The sequence below is a fragment of the Homarus americanus genome, unplaced genomic scaffold (genome assembly GCF_018991925.1).
Source record: "Homarus americanus isolate GMGI-L3 unplaced genomic scaffold, GMGI_Hamer_2.0 scaffold13381, whole genome shotgun sequence".
In the NCBI taxonomy this organism is placed as follows: Eukaryota; Metazoa; Arthropoda; class Malacostraca; order Decapoda; family Nephropidae; genus Homarus; species Homarus americanus.
In genome coordinates, this window is record NW_024739802.1 from 65,221 (window position 1) to 84,095 (window position 18,875).

At 39.8% G+C, this 18,875-nt stretch overlaps 1 protein-coding gene across 6 annotated transcripts in view; it reads left to right on the top strand.

Annotated features, from left to right (window-relative positions):
• The first annotated feature begins 7,852 nt into the window (after positions 1-7,852).
• The window catches only part of LOC121874987 (large proline-rich protein BAG6-like), a 38,043-nt gene continuing 27,020 nt past the window's right edge, over positions 7,853-18,875 (top strand). For 3 of the 6 annotated variants that reach the window (XM_042379337.1, XM_042379343.1, XM_042379340.1), the window contains exons 1-8: positions 7,853-7,958; positions 12,864-12,944; positions 13,692-13,809; positions 14,356-14,529; positions 15,825-16,000; positions 16,419-16,585; positions 17,586-17,944; positions 18,400-18,594. In XM_042379337.1, coding sequence (XP_042235271.1) covers positions 12,882-12,944; positions 13,692-13,809; positions 14,356-14,529; positions 15,825-16,000; positions 16,419-16,585; positions 17,586-17,944; positions 18,400-18,594 — 1,252 coding nt within the window. In that variant the 5' untranslated portion in view covers positions 7,853-7,958; positions 12,864-12,881. The remainder of the gene's footprint in view (positions 7,959-12,863; positions 12,945-13,691; positions 13,810-14,355; positions 14,530-15,824; positions 16,001-16,418; positions 16,586-17,585; positions 17,945-18,399; positions 18,595-18,875) is intronic. The other 3 variants (XM_042379341.1, XM_042379339.1, XM_042379338.1) reach the window with 3 other exon arrangements.

Here is an 18,875-nt window from a genome sequence, read left to right on the forward strand (position 1 = left end):
TTACTTCTCCTTTCCCTATTTTAATTCATGATGCCTTCTAGGATGCACAGTTCTCTTGGAAATAAGCAGAAAACTCATCCGTGGGTGCTGGCATTAACCCTCTGAGTGATATAAAGGTTTCTCTCAACTGAATAAAATCGCCTGGCATTACCCAGAATAAAATGCCTAATTGCAACACTACTCCTTAAAGGGTTAACAACGACTCTGTCTACTACAGTTCCATCCCAAACACATTATCCTATTGTCTGGGACGTCTTGACACATGGAGAGTCACTGATCAAAATATAAGTCACCAATTAAAGAAACTTCACGAACAATAACACACAAACACACACCAGTCTTTAATTAGTAATCCCGTGTTTCTTTCATAATACAATATAATATGACACGCAACCCTGGTACACCTCCCCCACACACACATTAACATCCCGTATTATCACGTAACACACCTCGTGCCCGTTCACCTGGCTGTTCCCCACTCCGGCACCGTCAATTTCCTCATCCCTTCGTCAGCTAAACTCTATCATTATCTGAATTACGGCAGATAGGTGCTGTGGCCCGCTTCCCCTTCCTCCTGCGTTGCTGGCTCTGCTCTGATTGGCTGACTTCCTGTACGAAGGCTCTAATTCTTGCTCTGATCGGCTACTTTCCTGCCTGAATGGTTCTCATTGACTCTCGCTGTGATTGGCTAATTTGCAAGATGGGATAATCAATAGAGGCGCGGACTCACAAGCGTTGATTGTTAATGTTAACATATTCGATACGAAACGTTCATTGTTTTGTTTACATCGACGATACAAAACGTTCATCTATGTTGTTTGCATCTACTGTATGACAGGAACGGAGACTTATTGTGGTCAGGAGCCGTCTGGTGACAGGCTTATATTTTCATGCACGTAAATATGCTATTGGTATTCTTCCTGTTCTTCTCTTCCTTTATCTCATTATCCTCCATCTTTTCCTCCTCTTTCTCTTAAGTTCCTTTTGATTCTCTTCTTTTTCTTCCTCACACCTTCCTCCACCACGAGAACAGCTCGATGTGTGAGTTCCTACACTTCGTACACCTTCTTCCCATTGTCTACACCCTTTATACGACCCATGTTTAAGTTTACACCCTCCGTACACCCTTGAACTTGAGTCTGCATGCACATAACACCCCTAATTACAAACCTTTTGTCACTTACACTTGAATCTATCAATCTACACCTTTAACGTCACTACAACTACACACCACTCATCTCTTACATTTGACTCCACGTATCTACACCTTCTTAACCTACTACACTTGCCTCTCCATCCTACACAACCCCCCAAGCAAGACACCTCTCACGCTCTACTCCCTGTCGTAGCAAAACCTGGACTTCCGCGTGGGTAACCCTGCGTGACTGTCGCCTCTCCGACGGATAATGGAGGAACTTCCGCTCTGACGACGCCCAGGGAGCTACGTTTTTATTATCCTTTTTAATAACCACCCCCAAGAGGATTATGGGAACGCATTACGGACGGAGACAGTGAGATAATAACCATCAATAACAGAAGCAACATTCGCACTATCTGTAACTTCTGGTGCGGAGTTATTCCAGCACACACACACACACACACACAAACACAACGTGAGATCACTGTCATCATCCATGTCATTTTTGGATGAGTCTTTCTGTTTGTGAACCTCAAAATTTTGATTGAAATTAGTTATGTCATTCTGGATGGATCGTTCTGAAACATGGTAAGGCATCATTACTACACTGTTCTGACTCACAGTGGCCGAGGGACCTTATGTGAATTTTGAAGTTTATTTCTGAGACAACAACATAGGTATAGGTACAGATACAAGTACAGGTAAAACAAAAAGGGGTTCATATAGGTAAACAACCACTGCCCAGGATTGATAAGGCTCATCATTTTGTACACACAGGTAAAAGCGACACATGGTAATTTCATTCAATTGAAACTATGACGTGTTAAAGGGGATTCGATTGTTTTACGAGCATTCACCGACTCAATAGAGGGTATCAGACTCTATATTTGAGGTTGGCTAATAAGTTATATTCTGCTATAAGTGGAGTAGCGTCGTGCTTCACCCTTGTCTTGTCTAATTTTATCTTATTCTCGGTCCTGCGTAAGACATCTACTTACGCTCTGTTTCTCGAGTTGAATTGATTGAAAAAAAAATAAAAAAATCAACTACAGTCAATGACAATTTTTTTCTCACCCTTTTGATTATTTTAACAGTCATGAACAGTCAAAGAAGTGTGTCCAGTCTATCTCCTATGTTGTGCTAATTTCAGAAAAGACCTTCAGAAAATCACTCACAATCACCCACTTACAGTCCTTTATTCTCTCTTACAAAGACTTAATTAACTCGGGGTCTTCATGGAAAGTGAAGATATCCAGTTATTATCATGATATCCTTGAGTCCTGTTCCGTCTAGCGGCTTTGTTCTGGACTCTTGGCCAGGAGAGAGCTGCAAGGATTCACTTATGGGTAAGTCTGAAGGCTGAGGGGGCGTTCTTAGGGTGTTAATATCCAAGTGTTTCTTTGTTCAGTAGATATCCTTTCTCTTTCTGTGTGTATGTATGTGTATGTGTGTGTGTGTGTGTGTGTGTGTGTGTGTGTGTGTGTGTGTGTGTGTGTGTGTCTTTCTCTCTACGGGGAAGATCCTTTGTCCGTTTTCTTGGTCAGTAGGAGCTTCTCTGTCTATCCCTCTCTATCTTCCGTTCATATTCGTCTCTCTCTCTCTCTCTCTCAGTCCTCGTACATCAGTGATGGCCATCCTAGACCAGTGAGGGGGGGCCACACAAATGGCCCTCCATCACGTCAGTAGGCCGCCCGAATGGCCCTACTTTATCTCAGAAGGCCACAAGATTGAATATTTTGGTTTTCAGTGCATTTTCATTTTCGATAACCATGACGCCCACGAAAGTTTCATAATGAGTTATAGAAAATGTTTATCTATTAATAGAATTGTCAATAACTTCAAATAATAAGAACAAAAGAAACAAGTAATGATACGTTTAATACACCGTCTCCCATATTATGCGGCACCTGAAGACGAAATTGGGAAGGTGGGGACGGTATACAATATCTATGTGCGATTACCATACAATACATCACAGGTAAACACAACCACCGGTAGCAGAACACCGAGTTGATCATGAAGTGTTGCCATATCAATACAAAATGCCTTCTTTCTATATTAGGGAATTAAGTTAACACAATTAAAATAATCGGTGAACTATCTAAATATTAATATAATATAATGTTAGTATAAATCCCATCAATTAAATAAACTTAATAATTGCCAAAAAATCATTAAATGGTTAAATCAGGGCCGCTTGTAGGAGGATTCTTTTGTGTGTTTTCTGTAGGAGGTGGCCAAACGTGTCTCGTGAGCCGCACTCCACTCAGAAGCACTCATGGTCAGCTACATGAGGGTCTTCGTCTTAACACACACACACAGCTGACCTTCCCGGTTTTCCATGTTTCAGTTGCCGCTGAGGAGACTGGGGCAGTAGGTTGGCTGCTTGGGAGGACTTTAAGCGCCAAATTCACGAGTTTGTGTCGAGGTATGGCGGTAAAAAAGACAGAACGTTACGGGAGAATAACTTGAGAGAATTATCCCACATGTCTTCAGGACCAGTGCACTAGCATCTGAAAAGTTGGTGAGGTAATCTTCTACTTCCTGTTTCAGGAGATGAGAGAAATATCGTGCATGTTTCCGGACTAGTGCTGGGATGCTGAGAGGTTCATAAGGTAGTTGTTTTTATTTCTTTCGTGTTGAGGGATTCGAGAACTCTCTTACAGTAGATACTTGTTGTAACTTTGATGTCACATTGATGCTCATCTTTTTTATCGTAGCTTAAATGGTTATTTCAGGGGTTAAAAGTTTATAAGGGTAGATCTTTTAAAACTTATAAGAACTTGTGTATGGAGATGTTCATAATGTGTCAATGGTTAAACAAATTCAGGTGTAATGGAAAGACATTTAACTCCCTAACACACTAACACTTTCGTCCATTTTTAAGATTAAGGATTCAAAGTTGGCAGGAAGTTAACTTTTACGACCACAGACACCACAAACGTCTCTTTTACACACACACACACACCCACACACACACACACCCACACACACACACACCCACACATACACACACGCACACACTACTACTACTACTAATAATAATAATAATTATAATAATTTGCTGTCACTCGGTATCGAGTATGACGATCATCCATCGGTGACACAATGATATGAGTTATTAGTGATGTCACCTTCATTGGTGAGCTCTGAGGTGACTCATAAGGCCGATACGGGACCGACAGAGTCGTCCGCAGATGTTGCATGTGTGGAGGGGCGAGGTCTATAGACTTCTATAGACTTTGTGGGAGGCTACATCTAGTGCGGGAGGGGCGGCGGCAGCGTCTGGCGCTTGTCTGCCTCGGTATGCAGTCAAGCTAACTCGAAGTATTGACACCTCGTGTGGTGCTCCTCCAAGCGTTACTGTGTGGAGTGATCGTCTCCCAGGTGAGGGGGTCGATTTGGCACTTTTCAGTTTTGTCTTAAGGCTATCCTTATACCTTTTCCGTTGTCCGCCAGCATTAAGTTTTCCATTCTGAAGTGACAGTAGAGTAGCTGCTTTGGCAATTTACTGTAGTCCATGAGGGTAACATGGACATACACACACACACAGGTACCAGGAACATTATGGTGACGACTCTGAATCCCTGACATGACCCCTTTAGTGATCCAGTTAGAAGCGTTCCCGTGTCTCCAGTTAGGGCGATAAATCAATACACGAAGCTTTTGGGGTTCCTGGGCCCAGTGACGTCATCTTAGCTTCATGATCATTTCCCTGTGCATTAAGGTAAGGTGAATTAGTCCCCGGCCCTAGTACATCATAATTTAACCCAACCTAGCCAATAGTCATGGAGCTCAGTCCTAATGAGTCCCAGTTCAATTGAGCCTAGACCACATGGTTAAGCTAGATAAGGTTGGGCGGAATTAAGTTAGGCTCAGGTTAGGCTAGGCTAGCTTGGGTTAGGTTAAGTTAGTTTAGGTTTGGCTAGACTAGCGAGGGTAGGTTGGGGCCTATTAGGGCTTAAGGCTCACTTGAAAAGAACTTCCCAGCAAGGGGCAGCAGAGTACTGGGTGAAAAGCACCATATATAATAGGTTTGGTTTGGTGTTTGTAACGAAGTGCAAGATTAAAGAAATTTTACCAACAGACGTGTGTGCATTGTTTACCTTTACACTGAACACGTAACAATGTTCACAACAACAATACATTATACCTATTGTCTACGATAGTCGTATTGTGTACATGCTTAACCTATATGAACTTGATTGACGATTTTACTGAATGAATAACTATCTCTCCTTGGTGCAGGTATCTTAACTCTCTTTGGCAAAGGGGCGCTTCGGTGAATAGAATCTTTAAGTGTTGGTGACTAGTGCATTTACTAACCTAGAATACTTGCTTAAAGACCGTGGTAGTTCTATCTCAGTAATACATTATAATATAAATATGACATCATTTTGACAGTGACACTTGTCTGACCTCTGCCTGCGTTTTTATTTGTAAATTTGTAATGTTTCCTCATTTTGGATCATTTTGTCATTTATCAGTGCCTTTGTACCTGACATTTCTACTTTAGGTCTATTTTTTGTCTCGTTATGTAAAAAAAAACATTTTACAAGGGGTTTTTGTCATCTTGGTCAATTTTGCTTCTGGTGCGTTTACAGTTCAGTTTAATTAAAAATGTTCGTAAATTTTATCAAGGACAGCTGACAAAGCCATGAGATGCTTATTTCCTAACCTAACCAAACCTAACATAACCAGACCCAACGTTGCTGAACTACTTAATTGGACAAGAAGCGGCATTTCCAATGTGGTACTATACTACTTATTATCTTTCATCCTCTTATCATTCCTCATTGATCCTCTCCGTGATAATCCATGACCATCTTGGCAAAATTTATGCAATTAATTCTCAAAAATCCTGCCGCGTTATTTTCCTTCCATCACCTCCAAGACTTTCTCCTGATGGCCGGTCACACACTTGGTCACAATTACCTCATAGCTGAGGCTTAGTTGGGGAATGTTTTGCTGTGCAGGTAACCTTGAACCACTTATCTTCCGTACTGCCCTAACTCTCGCCTCCTCTTATTCCCGAAACACAAACGTTCGTTCGTCATTTTTTCCTGTAATTGGAATGTGCAGGGGAAGAGACTTTGGAAAACTCGTACCTGTCCAGGACGAAAACTGAGCGATGCTGCGAACTAGACAAGTGAACCAATCAACACTCTTCCTCCCAAGAACCAATGAATATTTTATTCCTAATTTTTTCACATGGTCAATTTCGTATCGACATCTTTGGGGAAATAAAATAAGAGCAAATTACCGGACGTTTTAAGATATTTAAAAATTCCTCCCTGATGGAGATTTAAGAACCACAATTGAGGACATGTCTTGGAAAATACGGACGTATGGTAATTCTAGATTAAAAGCCTGTTGTTGCCTAGCTTATATTATAGGCGGGCAAGGGATGATTTAACTGAAGTCTAGTGTTCATACTTGGAGCGGGCCGTCTCACTAGGGGTCACAGCTTAAGGTTGAAGAAGCGACAAGTTCAGAAAATGCCAGGACAAACTTTTTTTTAGCAGTGTGGGTTGTGAACTCTTGGAATAAAATGTCAGGGAGTGTTGTGACGTGTGGCACCGTTGTAAGCTCATTTAAAACTTGATCAACATTAGTGCAGGTACAGATACATTCTGGCAAGGACTTGCATTCTGGAGCCAGTACATGCCCAGGGGCCCAATACTTGCAAACAGTAAGTAGCAAAGATGTGGCCGACCGGTCAAGCGGCTAACGAGCCGTGGCCCCATCAGTGGTGAAAATAAAGAAACTGTGGGGTATGAGATGTTTGGTTCTCACTCAGGTGAGGATGCTCAGAGAAGGACAGCTTGTGAGTCGCCATGCTCGCCGGCGGGAGCGAGGACCACCAGGCAGCGGCGGCGGAGGAGGTGTTGCTGGCTGCGGCTGTAGGTAGAAAGAGGCAGGTCACCATTAGGTCAGGTCTTAAATAGCGGGGGTTGGCGTGGCTTAGTAGTTGACCCCCGCTCCGTGGTGTATGGCGGCGCTGGTTGACCTACGTAGACCACGAGGCATACACTGGGGAATTGGTGGGGTCGGTTACTCAGCGGCAAACAGCGTTTGTAGGGGAGATATCCACTACAAAACACATGCCCCCCAACCCCCACCTCCACTTCACTGTCTGTTATCCTGGCTCCTCCAGCACCTATACAATCCTTTCCTTGTTACCTTAAATCAGTGTGTTTTTTTACACTTAAAAGATCTGATAAAGTATAATAATAAAATAAACTTACGTTAATAATTTTTGAATACCCTAAGGAAAATAAATACGATTTTGATGCCGCAACGGGAAAACAGTTTCAAGCAGAATCCAGAATCTTCCAAAATAGAGCATTTAACGTTACTTTCTTTTACGTATAAGCGATTATTTGGAAAGCAATTGTACATGAAAAAGTGATGTTTAGTCTAAGCTCTAAATATTGTACATCTTAAAGTCTACTTAGACGGTACATAAAGTGGTATCATAAATTATAATTCATAATATATGAATATGCTAGGATGCGGTACCTTGACAGTTGACTAAACAAACTTAAATACCTTTTTAAATATCTATATAAAATACACAAAAACGGTGCTAACACAACATATTTCATTTACTCATCACATACATAATATCTGCAACCGTAATATCATTGTAAACTACTGTATTAATGATAAAAGACCCACCTATGAGTTGCGTGCGCGGGTACGCCAGTAGATGTTCACTTGGGGAAGACAACGCAACACGGAGAGCCATACTAGCCGTCAGCTGTTACTGCTTCCCGTCACATACATCACAACATTCATGATTGTACCCGGGCTTTAGGTCAGTACTATATACCTTATATTATCGTAGGAGGTTACTGGATACCAAGGAGGTACCGAGTGAAGTAAATAATAGAGTGGAAAGAGAGAGTGAGAGGTGTGTGTGTGTGACCCTTGTGTGTCAGGGCGTCGCGGCTCAGAGCAGGAGGAACAAGGGGGGGGGAAACGTTTTGGTAATTTATCTTTAAGATCATAAACCTTCTTGCAGATACGAGTGTACAACAGCCGCGGCCAGACTAGTTTATTAAGTTAACAGAAGCAGAATTAAAAGAAATATAGAAGAATTTGGGTGTAGGTGGATGATATGACGTAAGGGGGTAGAGTAGATATCATGTTTTCCTCTGGTTAATTGGCTGACACTTGAAATGTAACACCTCAGACGGTGTTTCTCTGAGGATGGGGTGAAATGGAAGGCTAAGTTAATGTTAAACAGAGGGTACCACTTTATTACATTTGCAGCAGATAGTTTACTGTACATATTCATTTTTTTGTGTTTTTAATATTCGTAAGTTGTATAATGGGAGATCAAAGTTTCCTGTTAACATCTGGTCGAGTCAAGTAGGGAAACTTTAGGACACGAGTCCCTCGGGGTTGACCAATATGTTTTCCAGTGTATTTTGGTGCGTTTTAAACGAACCTGACCTTCATTTTTGGTGGAAATTGCTTTCCCCCCGCAATAATGGGGTAGAGCCTGGGAAATCGGGTTTTTTGGGTGGCGGGGAAAACGAAAACGAATTATCTGACCTAACAAAACCTAACCTAATTAACTTAACTCGTAGCTGGGGGCTCCGCCCCCAGACCCGCGGTAGGCCTAGCTTAAATTAATTGAAATGTTTCAGTAGTTAAGAACTTTGGAGTGTGCTATGTCCGAAAGTACAATATCTTAGTTAGAAATGGCAGGACCAGGGATACATAAGAATTGGATAGAATGATCTTCCTCGCAAAACTCGGCAATAAACTTAAAATGATCGTAAGAGCACAAACGACAACCAACCTCCACCACGGCCATTGTGAAACTGGTCAATGAAATTAAAATCGTACCCAGGCTGCTTCCTTTTAAAAAAAATAAAATGTGATTGGTCGAAAAAAATTCGCTTGGCGATATCGATACCTCATTGCTCACGACTGGATGAATTCAGTCAACATTGCGCTTGCGTGATTCGCCGATAACATCATCTCACAGACGAAGATTGAAAACTACTTAAAATTAATTAAGTTCAATTGTGTTGCTATTATCCATTTCTGCCATGTATATATATATATATATATGTGGTTCAAAATGCTCAGAATAGCGAGATGTAAATGTTTCGGCAGTTTGTAACTTTCTGGGGCGCTATGTCCGAAAGTAAAATAATACCAAACTTTATAACTGCTTTTAGACCTTTGGTTGGTTGATATAGGATTAAAGCCTGTTTTTGATGATTTAAGAAACTGACCTTGTAGAAAGAATGGGGGGTGGGGGGGCGAATTAGCATGCATAAACATATACATTACAGTTTGGGTAAAATTATTGATTAGGTCATCCACCTATTTGGAAGTTGAAGTTGTTGTTTTTTTCCAGTGGTTTTTGATGTGTTTTGAATGATTCTGACCTTCATTTCTACCGCTAATCACTACTTTTTGAAGTACCCCCAACCCCTTATCCAACGATAATGGGGGATCCCCAGTGGGAACCAGGGGTTTTGGGTGGGATAAAATCACAAAAGTAGTAATTTGCGATAGAAACGAAGGTCAGAATCATTCAAAACACATCAAAAACCACTGGAAAACATGATTTCAATGTAATCTAACCAATACCGAGCTGTGATTGGTTGATACAAAATCATACCGACCAATCAATGCCCAATGAACAACTACACATGCAGCATAGTACTGGTAACAAACAAACAAACCCACAGGAGCTCTCTCGTACGGTGGTAACTTAAAATCCTAAAATTCGCTGGATGACCGAAACGATGATAATACCAGAGTTCGTGCAAATATACAGCATATTAACTTATACGAAGTGGTGGATTGACTGCGCCGGCCAGTCAAATGACTATTGGTAATTTGGTCATGCCGGCCGGCTAATAGATATTATAATTGGTAATTTGGCTATGCCGGTCTGCCAAAATAACTATTGGTGATATGGCCACACTGGTCAGCCACATAACTATCGGTTGTTTGATCGTGCTGGTTGGCCAAATAACCATTGGTTATATGGCGGGGGTTCAGGGGGCGTTGCCCCTGGTTTGAAGTTAGATTTGGTTAGGTTACATCAAGTCCCGTTAGGTTCTGTGCATTGTCATATTAATTTTTTTTTAGTACCGGTACCCTGCAAATAACATCTGGAAATTTTGGTCCAATTCTGTAAGTTCCTTCTGGTGATAACCATTTCCTCCACCTTTATCTCGATTCGGATTCATAATAAAAACAAACTGGATTATTTTTCTTGGTGGTGCCATTGTACCATTTTAGTTGTCACGAGTGATCATCCAATGAGCGTGGAGGAGGTTCTAAAATTTAATATTTCAGACTTTCAGTAGCAAGTAGCAATATTGTTCTTTATTCCTTATCTTTCCTAAAGTGCCTCACAGTCTGTGAGGCACTTTAGGAAAAAATTCTAATGGAGAAGACTTTTCTTATCCTTGGAATATCAATAATAGTATTAAGGAACTGCAACTTTCCTACTTACATTTTTCTATAGAATTTCTTACAAGGAATTTCAGCACAGACATCATCACCCCTGCTAGGTTTAAGGTTGAATGGTTGATGCACTAGTTAGCGAGGGATCCTAATGCTGAGCAGCCTTCCCAGCTAAGTGTATAATACAGTTAATATTGTTGACTAATTGTAAGCCTCAATGATAGTATTTTTTAGTTTGCAGTACAGTATATTTATACCCAGTAGTCTTCTAGTTCCCTGTCTGATTCTGCCTCACTTAATTTTTTTAAAGATGCGGGCATATTTTGGCAATGATTTTTTTAATCCACGTTCAAAAAGTGTAAAATTAGTGCAATCACTCCGAGTGTACTGTTGTGGCTGGCATGCACGTGGTCCCCTACATCCATGGCCACCACGGTGCTCGCGACCACAGCCTTGCTGAGGGAATAGTAGGCAGGGTGGGGATGGTGAGTGAGTGCCATTGTCTGTATTATTGTCCGCACCGCTGGCTGCCTCACCAAACTCAACATCTGGGTCTGTAACTCCCCATCACTGTATTTGTCACCCCAAACTAAACCATTGTCACTCAAATAAAGCAACTCTATGAATAGCACCTCTCTAGGTCTCTAGGGTGTGGAGGGGCGAGGCGGGTCATGAGACGTCATGATAGCTGGACCTCACCATTTCCTCCAATATGTCCTGGAAATCACACATTCACAACATAGCTAAAACCGCCTTCCAAAAGTTGGGAATGCTGTACAGATGCCGTAGCTACTTCACTCCTGAGCAGTTGCTTCAAGTATATAAGGGACTCATTTGTCCTAACTTGGAGTACTGTACTGCTGTCATATCTGGGGTGGCTCTTCTTCTGTCCAACTGTTAGATAGGGTGGAATCAAAGGCATTTCGTCTTATTAACTCTCCTCCTTTAGTTGACAATCTTTCTTCCCTTTCTCTTCACCGCAATGTTGCTTCACTCTCTCTTTTACAGGTACTGCCGGCAAGGCCGTGGGCTCGTAACACACGTCTTGCCCGCGGTGCCCACCGTTTCTGTGTGGATGTCGGTCACACTAGAATAACCCGTTATAGTACATCCTTATTTCCTCACACAGCCAAACTGTGGAATGCTCTGCCTTCTGTGTTTCCATACTCATACAATGTCTCGCTTTAAAAATCTGGTTTTACGGCATCTTCGTGGTAGATTAACACAGTACTTTATAACCTTTTTCTTTTCTATTTTTAATTCCTTTTTCTTATTTTTTCGCCCCCCAAGCCCCATTGTGGGTCGTTTGACCTGTGCCCTGGTGGGCTAATTCCCGGAAAAAAAAATTAGACTACCTGTACTAGGATTGAGACAAAGATTGCGTGCGAGTTGAGTTGCCAAGTAAATAAATATCCCATACAAAGTAATTTGTCCCGAGTGGACATTCAAATTATGCCATGAAAATTAAGAACATTAAGGAACGTTACCTGGGATTTAGGGTTAAAGATTACTGGAGACTTAGGTATTATACTTGTATTGTTATTTGCTGTGATAATATTGTTGGATTAATAAAAATGGATTTAATTTTTTTTTATCATTTTGTCACACAAAACCACACATGGAACATTACCAATTTAGCACAAATGTAAAAAAAACACATAAATCTTGTGAAAGCGAGTTATCTGGCTATGCAAGCTCTTCCTAACACCCAGTCCAACTTGCCAAATCTACAATAAAGTTAGGTTTGGTTAGTTGGTTTGTCTTATTTATTATAAATCAATTGTGGTTGGTGGTCCCTGGTGAGAATTCACAGGTATGAGGGGGGTGCACTTCAGGTATGAAACTGTGTCCTTGGCCACAATTAATAATAAAATATTGCTGCAAAGCCTCATTATTTTTGTTGGTACTGTATTTAAGAATTTTTATTACTGTAGTTTCAAAAGCTACTGGCGGTTTTTTATTTGTGCAGATCAGAAGCATTAATATCCGAGACTTGGTATATATTTTTTTGTGCTCTGTAAACAGCTGATAATGGTAGCAGAGTGAGGAGGTTCATGATAAAAAAAGGAGGAAAGTTGCAATTTTTCCTATTTTATATTGGTATGAAAAGTAAGAAACAAGTTTTCTTTATAGAATTTTTCCTTAGCGGCTAATAAGATGCATTGTTGTAAACTAACCTCAAATATCGTACCTTTGTTTATGTGAAATTGTTAAAAAAGGAAAACTAACCTAACCTTAGGTGTCATTAGTTTGTGGATTAAATATTCTTTCTTCCTTCCAGAAGCCTGTAACCACCAAGATGATTGACGTCACGGTCAAGACACTTGATTCTCAGAACCATCAGTACTCGGTTCCAGATGAGGTAAATATTTAGTGGCAGCAATTGACATTAGGTTTTTCCATGCTCTTGAAACCAGTAGCCATGCTTGCTCCTCTTGTTATTTTTGGCAATTTTTAATCCCTTTTCTTGTGATTAGTGGCCATGATTACTCCCTTATCTTGTGATATATGGTCATACTTACTACTTGGTTGAGTGGATATTGTGCTTGCATTATGTTCCAGAGATCAGTGGTTTGATTCCCAGTTCACCCAGCTGTAAATGGGTACCTAAGTTTACAACTAGAGGAAGTGAATAAGGTAGTAAGGTAGAGTGCAGTACCGGCCATGCTCCCTCCTTGTGTACTGTCCCTATTGAGCAGTTATGCCTATGGGACCCATTTTCTTTCACTCCTACTCTTGTGGTTTTTGTACTGGAAATATGGCATTATTATGTATTTAATTCTTGGTTGTTGCAAGTGATTGCATAGTTTCACTTTTCTTTTATGATAGTTAGCTGTGCATTACTAAATACAGTAACCATTAACAGACTTAAAGTAATATATTAGTTATTAAACTGTGTACTAGTATTTTACTTAGGTATTTATATCAATAGTAGTAAAGTTTTACTCTCAGTGTCATTACACCTCAATGCATGAGATGTCTAGAATTTCAGAATTTCTTTTGTTCACGCTAATTGTGGTTAACATGGAAGAAACCTCTCAAAGTTATACAAGCACTATATCCAAGGTGTTATATTTTCCAAATTAAAGATGAATTCCCTCATTTTCAGATTACTGTGAAGCAGTTCAAAGAAAGAATAGCATCATCTGTTAACATCCCAGCAGACAAGCAGAGACTTATATACTGTGGACGTGTCTTGCAGGATGACAAGAAACTTTCAGATTATAGTAAGTTGATGAGCTATTGAATCCTTTAATAATTTGTCTTTCATCTCTAGATGTGAAGATATACAATAATTAACTGAAATAATGACTAAGATTCAATATTGCTTGTCACTGTACCAGTAGGAGCAACCTGGATCCTAGAGATTTCCTTGGAGATTGGCAAGAGTAAATGGGATTACTGTTGTGAACCTGATTTACAACATTGTCAGATGAGGTGTGATCTGTGCACTGGGAAAAATAGGCTTTGCAGCATCATTACTTACCACTCTCCCAGGACATATAATCTTTCACTTGGAGTGATGTTTATCACAGGGAAGTGAGTGAGTTTGGGATTACCACCAGTCCGCTTGACCTAGCGGTGTACCGAGGAAACCTTGAAAGTCTTTGGCGTGCGTATTCTGGGGTTGCTCCTCATTGGCTTTGTGATATACGTTTTTAGGATTAAACCCTTATTTTCCGGGATATGCCTAATGCTCTAGTTTAAAAACACTTCATCCATTGTTAAGGGTAACTCATGTATTTTATTGCATGAATTTGAAATTGTTACAGATGTTCACGAAAAGGTAGTACATCTGGTGATGAGGGCGCCCCCCCAGGCTAACAGTCGAAATGGTGCTGGAAATTCGAGTTCTACTGGCACTGGATCTCCTAGTGGTCACCACCATCACCACCACCATCACCACCATCATCATCACCATCACCGTCGCCAGCAGCCACCTGAAGGTGCACAAGTTCTTCTTGGATCATTTATTGTACCTGAAGATAATGAGTCGATAGGTTTGTATTTAGAAGATCAGAATTTGGGGGGAAGTAAATAAAACGTTTTATTTACTTGAAAACTTTATAGACTTCACTAACAGGAAAATGAAGTCTTTGTTTTCTCTTGGCCACCCTGTAAAAATTAATTCTTCATTTAAAAAAAGATAGATTAGCTAGATACTCCTTATGATTACAACTGTGTAAAACGGTTATCAAGTTTTATCCTTATGGCTCTTGATGGAGTGGTTGTCTGTCAAGTGTATATACTGTACTTTGTATAAGTAGCTCCCACAATGTTCATGGGATTGAAATTTGCTTTAAATGTTTTACCTGTATACATAATGAAAATAGAGGTTGCATTATAAAGGTGCAAAATTAATTGAAACATTTTTTAACTTCCTATTTTACACTGATACTTTCATTAAGGGATAGGGTATATACACTGCATAAACAACTCCTCTTATAAGATTCAGTGGATTGATTTGAAATTTCCGATGTGTGCTGCAATGTAATGGACATCAAGGATTTGGCAATGTGGAGGTCGTAGATGAGTTTTGAAGATCGACTTTATTTTGAACATTAACTGTTTAACTTAGCAGGTTAGTGTACAGGAAGCACTTGCAGTATTGGTGGTATGCCAAGGCATAGCAAACCACATTGCTTGTGGATCTTAATTCTTTGAAATAAACAGGTTTTCTTTCTAAACCACAAAATCTGTGCACTGGGGGCACTTAACTTATGACGGAAAGGAATTCTGGTTTAATGTGCATGGGCTGTGCAATACCAGTACTCTTCCATGTTAGGCATGTACAGTGCTGTAGTTATTAAGTAATCATCAGTTTTTGACTTTGTGATATGGTACACCATTTATGATATACAATGCATAAAGTAACAATGTTTTATAGTATAAAATTTAAAGCAAAACTTGGTAGATGGGGGGGGAGGGGGGACACAATTGTGCTGTATATACGTATTAAATTTTGGCCAAACATCTGTAATACTTATTATATATTGAAGAAAACCTTAAAATGTTTTTGGAATGATTATTACAAACATTGGTAATGAAAAGGGAGATAATTTTGCACTTTATGATTTAGAAGATGGGTGTAAACTTATGGGGAAAGGGTGATAGTTTATTTTTAAAAGTTATTACAACTACTACCTCTGCATACTGCCCAGTCCTTGGAACCTTTCATGTTTGAAATTGTGATTTGAAATTCTTTTTCAACCCCATGTTACAAAGTTATTTATCTCCAAAGTTCCTCCAACACAAGGACCCAGCTCATCTGGTGTTCGTCTGCATCAGGCTCGCACAATGTTAGATCGTGCCTCTGCAGTGCTCGATCAATTGGATCAACGACTTCATCTAGGGGAGGAAACCATTCGCTCTGCAGAATCCACCCCAGACAGTGATCAGGCTGCCAGTGTAAGCCAGGTGGGTTATGACTTGTGATCTGTCTCTTTTATTCTGGAGTCATGTATCATCCCTTTCTCATTACATAAAAGTTTTTGGTCAAAGATTTATGGACTCTTTGAATTTAAAACAGCCTGAGAACATTTAGAGCGGAGGACTGTGGTGACCAATCCTCAGATATGAGGACCGTACTCTGATTGAACTTAAAATTTTATAAAATTTACAACACTGAAGTACTTTAGTTGGTCATTTCACTTCCCATACTCAAGCTGTTCAAAGGGGCCATTTGAGATCGTGATTCCCAGTGTTGCTGACCCATTTTGAAAGTGCATTTTCAATGTACAGTCCTCATGAAAAAATTTTTTATAAGGTAGTTTTAAGCAATTGCATATCTTGGTACATTTTGTAATTTGTAACCTCCAAATTTATTAATTTACAGGCAGCAGAACCAGCAAGAGAGATGGGGGCCATGGAGACAGAAACTTCTGGTGAAAATAGACCAAGTGATGCTCCATCAGATGAGGGAGTGGCAGCAGCTTCAAGTACCACATCCCCACCCATTGAGGAAATGGAAGCGTTGTACTCAGAAATGGATGCTCTCAACAAGTATGATTGATTATGACTTTAAACTCTTTTTTTTTTTTTGCTTTCGGGGGCAGGTATTCTCAATACTGTACCGTATATATCTGTCTTAATCTTATAGACAGTAATAAAGGGGAAGGGATGCCAAAGTAAAGCCAAAACTTTATGAATTTAAATGTGGTATTCAACCATTTTTGCTGGCAGTAATAATACTGTAGTACAGTATTACCTTATTTGCTGATGTATAGGATGCACTATGATTTTTAGAAAGAAATCAGAATATATTTTGGTAAATACAGTAAACATCTTTAATATTTACTGATATTAAATGGAAGCAAAAATCAATGTAGCAGAAAAGAAAACAAAAATGTGTGAATATCAGTAGAGTAGTGTATTTGCTGTACAGTACGTATAAGGGAATCGCCACATTAAATACAGTTGCTCTACTTATGAACATTCAACTTAAGAACTTTCAGAGATGTGAACATCATTATTGAGGGGGTTCACTTGTATTGTATATAGTGTATAGTACTTACTGATAGTTGAATGTATTTAATCCTTTAAGTTAAATATATGCTTCATAGAGCATGTGAAATAGAATCTTTTCCTTATTGCTTTAATGATAATCATGTCACTGTTGTCTATAAATTTAGGAATTTTGGATGTTAATACGGAGTTTCTTATTTCTGATTTATTAGTTCTTATATCTAGTAGTATTGTATACATTTAATGTGTTTCTCTTGTGTTAATGTATGTGGAGTGTGCCAGTCCATGGATCTCATTTTTAGTGTTACTGACAAGCATATGGTGCCAATAGTACTGATATTTACCAAAAAAATCTTTTTCTAAGAAGCATTCTCAGGTCTAGGATTTGGATGGCAGGGAGAGTTTCAGGACTTACATACCAGTGTAATATTAAATTTGTCTACAGAATATGATACTATCTGCATATAAAATTATTAAGTAGGTCATATAAATTAAAGAAAAGTGTGGAGCATCTATTGTAGTAATCTTTAATTTTTAGCATGGATCCTGCTACGCTGATCCCAGCTGCTCCACCGGCTCCAATGATGGGAGCTGTAAATGGTAGTCTGGCAGGTGGTCTAGCTCAGGCAGCATCTGCAGCAGTGGCATCAGCACTCTCTTCCCTTGCTAGGGGAGGACCTAGTGCTGGCAACACTGGTTCTCCTACAGCAACTACAAGACCACCTACTGTCAGTACTGCAACATCCTCAAGCACAACCACAAATCCTACAAGTGATTCTACCACCAGTGCATCAACTACAACATCTGCTACAAATAGTAGCACCAGCAGTATAAGTGGTGGTCCCCTTCGTATTTTTCCCCAGGGTAGTGTGCGTACACTAACTGTCAGAATTACAAGTAAGGCCAGGCAAGCTACCTCTGAGTTAAACATCAAATGCACTTTCATTTCTCATAGAAGAAATGAAAATTATCCATTCCTTCCATTCAAACCAAAAAGGTGATACAGTTGAACATAAAAATGTTCAAAGGTCTGATTAGTTCTTTTCTCATAAAATATTTATATTCAGTTTGGGTGAAAGACGAGATTAAGATATTATTTGATGTTGACTCAAGGTAATATCGTGCATGCTGCCAAAGTACATCGTGGGTGTTGTACAAGTTGTTTGTATATCATGTTTATTTTGTGTATGTTATTCTGATTAAAGTTTGAGATGACAGTCAGTAATTATTTTTTGTAATGGTGTGTAAAGATAAAGGTTTGGAGGCTGTAGAGGTGCAAGAAGAATGGTGAACAGTATCTTCTGATTCCTACAGTGATTTAGAATCTTGATTACATGTATTTGTTTGTTCAGATCCACGATCATCGCCAGGAGAAGGTAACAGACAGAGTAGTAGCACTACTTCTGCCCCATCCACTTCTACCAGTGATAACACATCAAGGAGCAATGTCGCCAACACAGCTGAAGCAGACGGTGAAAGGAGTGGGTCTGATGACAGTGACAGGTCTAGTTCAAGTGGTGCTGCTGCTAGCACGTCTAATGCACAAGGTAAGAAGTGCGGAAAGCAACTATAGTACTGTAGTCACAAATCTAAGTAAACAAATTCTTTATGCCTGAATATTTTGATGAATGTTTGCTAAACTGTATTACATTTTATACTTAGTACCATCCCACAAGTAATTGTTTCAAAGCTTCTGGAATTGTGTATGTTGTATATTTGGGTGAAAGAAGTACAGTACAGTATAATAGTTTGGAGATGGGCAGAAGGAAAATGTAGTAAAGGGTATTATGACTTACAGAAGCTCTAATGCTTCAGCAGGTTAATAGAA